The following is a 4,804-nucleotide window of genomic DNA, read 5'->3' as shown; positions in this document are numbered from 1 at the left end:
GCAACGCGGCTGATGCACCGAAAGGCAGTGCGAAGGCGACGCATGGCGACGGTGACGGCAGCACCGCGGCCTCGCACTGCATCTCCCCCCTTGCGCTTCTTCTTCTTCTTGCGTGTGCGGCGGGTGCTGCAATGCTGGCAGCGTGAGGGACACAGAGAGAGAAAGAGAGCCGTGGGCAGCTCGCCCTTCTCTGCTTCTCTCTCTTTGGGTGTGTTCTCCTGCGCGAACCGTCTCGCTCGCCCCACCCCAGGAGGCACACACATAATGTGTTCATATATACACGTCCACTCATGCAGGCCCGTTGTTTTTGTTTTTATCTTTGCACCCGACGAACCGCCGCCGCCGTCCTGCTTGGCTGCATGGGTAGAATGCCGTAACTGTTTTATTCATTTTAATTGTTTTGGTTTTTATTGCTTTCGGTGGGCGGTCTCTTTCGCCCTCCTTCTTCCTGGATTGGGTTGTACGGGAACAGAGAGCGTTTGTGTGCTGGTCGTCCCACTTGCTGCTGTGCGTCCCCACTGCCCGGTGGGCGTGCCCGCGCTTCGGCTTTACTTCACGGGGTTTGTGTTTGTTGTGATTTCTTTGTTGTTTTTGTTTTTTTGGGGCGTTCGGACGGAATTGTCGGGTCGTACATTGTGGTTTGCAGCGTATGGTGAGTGTGCTGCGGATCATCTTTTTCCCTGTTGTGTTGCTTTGCGTATGCACAGGAATCGCTAAGGGTGGGCCTGGAAAATATCGGGTTTTTTGATGGGCACCGCAAGATGCCGGCCGCGCCTCCTCGTTTCCCCCAGACAGGCCTCAAAATAAGCGGCCGTTTTTTGCTGCTGAGGCTGCCAGGGAACGATTCTACCGGGGCTGCTTATGCGAGGCGTGCGCGTGTTTTATTTTCGCATCTTTTTTTGGCGACCGCTGTGTAGCCCGTCAGTAAGCGCGCCGTGGACCACTCCTGAGAGAGGGCGGGGCAGCCAGCACTGGGCGAAATCTTGGGCGGCGCGACACAGAGTTTTTGGGAGCTTGGAACGAGCGCTGAAAGATGCGTCTGCGTTGGGCGTCGGACTGCGCGACGCCTACTGCTGGATGAGAGGCGGGAATCCAAAAGAAACGAAAAAAAAGTGCGCCGCTGCCTTGTGGTTGCCGCGACGGCCCGTTAATTGTGCGGCTTCGCACGTCAGCGTCTGCTGTGGCGCTGCGGTGATGAACGGGCATGTTTCCCATTTGAAGCTAGCGGCGGCCACTGCAGCGATGCCGAGTTGCACGGGTCCGGAACACGCTGAAGGGGTAAGACTTGTTGCTGCGGCTCCACCTGTGCCTTGAAGCTGGAAGCTGACACGCCCCTCGTCCTTTTTTTTTGGTCTTCTTTTGGCGAGTGCAGCTGCCGATGCTGTCACTTTGCTGCCCAACACGCCGTCACACATACGCACACACCCTTTTTTCTGCGATGAGGACGAAACGTCGTCATGGACACGTGGTGGGGCTGCGTCTTTGTTTGCGGTGACCCTCCGCAGGCATCGTGATGTTTCCCGCCTATGCCGCACGATGTGGTGGGTGGAGGTTGATTGGTTGCGTTGGCAAGGGAGCAGTGAGCAGAGTGCCACCGCCCTCAAGCAGTGTGGATGCTCTGTCTTCAGCGGAGTGCCGGTGAGTGGGACACTCACCTGCCGTTGTGGGGGTCCTCCTGCGTCCGTGTGGCTCTCTCTTTTGCTGCGGTTGCCTGGCGTCTTGTCTGTGTGTATTTTGTTTCTCTCTTCCTCTCATTCTCCTGTTGGCCGGTGGTTAGTGCTCAGCTGCAGCGCAAGCCAACAACTACACACACGAAGGAAATATAATGCCTGGGAGACTTGAGGGGGTACGGCACGGTAATGAGGAGAGTCCCGCATCTGATGTGCAGCGGGGAGGTGGTTGGGCGAGGGTGCGATTGGAGGCCGCTGCGGTGGCGCAAGGAGACACCGCTGACGCCGCCCCTCTCCCAGGGAGCCAACTGCGTGCGGCCCTCGCTGCAGCAAAGGTGTCTGTGCTGAGTTCCACGTTGGAGAAGTTGGAGGGACACTACGAGGATGTCTGCCATGCGAGGTGGGGTCATGTCATGGAAGTTTCCGACGGGCGAGGAGGGATGCGAATGGAGGTTAGGGAAGGCAGGCCGCCACAGCCGTGGGAGTACAAGGTGGAGGGGGCGACTGTTCTCATGGATGACGGTGCAGCGCAGTTCCGCCCACCACGTCTCAGTCTGGTGGTGCTCACCTCCGAGAAGTGGCCGTACGCACTGCGGCGGGCATGTGGTTTTGACTGTTATGTGTACTCTGAGGTGGAGCGGGTGTGGCAGATCGTTGAGGGCGATCTGGCCGGGCTGTTTGGCACGCACGGCGGGGCGAACTCGGCGTCTGTGCGGCGTGTCTTGATCGGGACGCCCGGGATCGGGAAGTCGGCGGCTGCTTGCTCGTACCTCCTCTACCAGCTGCTGCACTACGACGCCGAGCAGCTCCACGCGGTGGCGTACTTCATTGGGGAGCGAGCGTTTCTGTTTGACAAGACCACCAAGACGGTGTTTTCCCTTTCGACTATTCGACTCCGGCGATGGAGAGTTTATTTGGAGGTCTCCATGCAGATGAGGGGGTATATTATCTGCGACGTGATGGGGCGGAGGAAGGTGTTGCCCACCAAAATGCCTCCCACCGGGTGGGGCATGCTTGCCGTGTCGTCCCCAAACGAAACTCGCTACAGGGACTGGGAGGAGGACATGGGCGCCCGCCGAATCATCATGAACGGCCCTGATGAGAGAGATGTGATGGCAATGTGTGCCTGGAGGATGCGCGGAGAGCCTGCGGAGGAGCAGGCGGAGTACCGGAACACGGTGCAAAAGAGAATGGCTCGCTTGGGACCAGTCCAGCGTTACGCTTTCACTCGCTGCGGGAATGGATTTTCGGCGAGTTTTCATGGGAATATGGAACAAATTACGACGTGGGCTGTGAATCTTTACGTTGGGCTGGACAAGATGGATTTGTGGTCTTGCAGCGTTCCGACTGAAGACTACTCGAAGATGGTACGGGTGGTGACGGGGCGGGGAACGGAGTGCTTTCAGAACGCCCCGGGTTCTGCTTCGCTCAGTGCCGACGTGTTGGTGTGCGTGGCGAAGGTGATGCGGACGCATCCCGGCATCATGACGGTGCTGATGCCGCACTCTGCGCTGCTGCCCTCCGCAGTAGAGGGGTACGCAATAGGCGTGTTCATGTACGGGGACTTTGTGCGAAGGATACGCGATAAGCTGAGCGAGCTGCGGCCTCTAACCCCAGCAGGAGGGTGCGGGCCACGGCCATGCCTGCTGCAAATGAACCCACCGTTGTGCCCTACAGACGCGGTTGCGCTGCCGCCGAAGGTGCTTTATCCTGGGAAGATTGATGTGAGGCGCCGGGTGCTCTACGTGCCGGGTGTCGAAGACTTTCCGCTGTTGGACGCCTTTTTCTTCGTCGAGTCGCCGAGGAGGACGATGGTGGGGCTGCAGACAGCCCCGGCAAAGGCACGCCAGATTACAACCAACACGGTGAAGCAGCTCAATGATCATATGGCGGAGTTTTTTAACGGTTGGGATAAGTTTGCTCGGAGTTTGTCCTGGGAGATTGTTTACGTGCAACGTGGTGGTAAGGAGACAATACAAGCGTGGCAGGGGTGTGGAGCCTCCGGCAGCAGGGGCCAGTGCGGAGGATAAAAGGAGCATGACCTTTTGGAAGAGGAAGGTGCATCAGTACCATGTGGCGGTGTCGTATGAAGACGTAAATGCCGTATGCAGTGAGTGAAACAGTTTCTTGTTTTCCCTCAGCCTTTTTTGATGTGCTTCACTTCCACGAGTACCGCGGCGCTGCTGGGAAGCAGGCGATTGTGTTTGGGTTGTTGGTGGCGGTGGTATCGCTGCGAGAGTTTGTTTTTGTGGCTGCAGAGTGAAGGCATCTGCTGCATGTGTCTTGTAGTGGTGGTGCTGCGTGCCCCGTTTATTTTGTATTGTTTTTATTGTGTTTCTATTTTTTTAAAAAAAATGCTACGCCCCACTCCTGCTGCAGTGCGCTGAGGGAAGTGGGGACGTTGGGGAGTTTGTGGGGGCCGTGATGGGAGGTCCCGCCGGCATGCGCACTGCGTGTTGCCGCTGGTGGGGTTTGAAGGGGCTGGGCGGGGGAGACGGTAAGCGAGGTGGTTATGAATTTGTTTTTTATTGTTTGATTTCTGCGAGTGCGTCACAAACTGCGGATGCTCCATGCGGGTGCGTGTGGGTGTTTCTTATGGCTGCGCACAACAATCGCTGCTGCCGCCGCCTTCTTTGGGGCTGCCGTCTCTCGTGGGCGTGGCGAGTGTGTGATTGTGCAGCCCATGCATTAGTTGGTGCGGCCTTCGTCATGGATTATCACTGTTCTTTGCGCGGCACCCATCGTTTTATTTTTTTATATTTTTGGTTTCACCTTACTTTCTTCTCCACACCCAAACGCATACACGGAGAGACTAAACACCACTTGCTGCTGCGCACTTTGAGGGCACTGCTGGTTCCACCCTGCCGCTCCTCTGCGCACTGAATTGCCGCGGTAGTGGGGCTGTGGGTGCTGCGAAGGCGAGTGGGCCATAACTGATTGCTCTCTTCAAGGCGGGAGAAACGTGATTTTCTCTTGGCGCAGCGGATACGGCGGCATCGGGAGAAGGTGACGTCAAGGCGTTTAGCGGCACTCCCCTGCTGAGGTCGGTGGCTTAACGGTGTCTCTCGCCAAAGCCAACTTCGGCGGGGCTGGCAATTCCAATGTTGGCATGTGAGAGGAGTACGTCAGCATCA

At 57.5% G+C, this 4,804-nt stretch overlaps 2 protein-coding genes and 1 pseudogene across 2 annotated transcripts, besides 1 other annotated feature; 1 reads left to right on the top strand and 2 right to left on the bottom strand.

The window, feature by feature from the left end:
* Positions 1 to 32: 32 nt before the first annotated feature.
* TraAM80_09882 (hypothetical protein) lies at positions 33 to 506 on the bottom strand (annotated as a pseudogene).
* A 54-nt stretch (positions 507 to 560) lies between these two features.
* Positions 561 to 599: a sequence feature (A-rich).
* Positions 600 to 1,067: 468 nt separating this feature from the next.
* On the bottom strand, positions 1,068 to 1,415 carry TraAM80_09881 (uncharacterized protein; the record flags this gene model as incomplete). The annotated part of the gene is made up of 1 exon (XM_029386539.1): positions 1,068 to 1,415. The coding sequence occupies one exon, from the start codon at positions 1,413 to 1,415 to the stop codon at positions 1,068 to 1,070; it is 348 nt and encodes a 115-aa protein (XP_029233604.1).
* A 410-nt stretch (positions 1,416 to 1,825) lies between these two features.
* On the top strand, positions 1,826 to 3,700 carry TraAM80_09880 (retrotransposon hot spot (RHS) protein; the record flags this gene model as incomplete). The annotated part of the gene is made up of 1 exon (XM_029386538.1): positions 1,826 to 3,700. The coding sequence occupies one exon, from the start codon at positions 1,826 to 1,828 to the stop codon at positions 3,698 to 3,700; it is 1,875 nt and encodes a 624-aa protein (XP_029233603.1).
* Positions 3,701 to 4,804: the final 1,104 nt, after the last annotated feature.

Source organism: Trypanosoma rangeli (genome assembly GCF_003719475.1).
Source record: "Trypanosoma rangeli strain AM80 chromosome Unknown Tra_15.4_contig_00711, whole genome shotgun sequence".
Taxonomy (NCBI): Eukaryota; Euglenozoa; class Kinetoplastea; order Trypanosomatida; family Trypanosomatidae; genus Trypanosoma; species Trypanosoma rangeli.
Note: the sequence above shows the minus strand (reverse complement) of the source record. Positions and strands in the feature narration are given on the sequence as shown.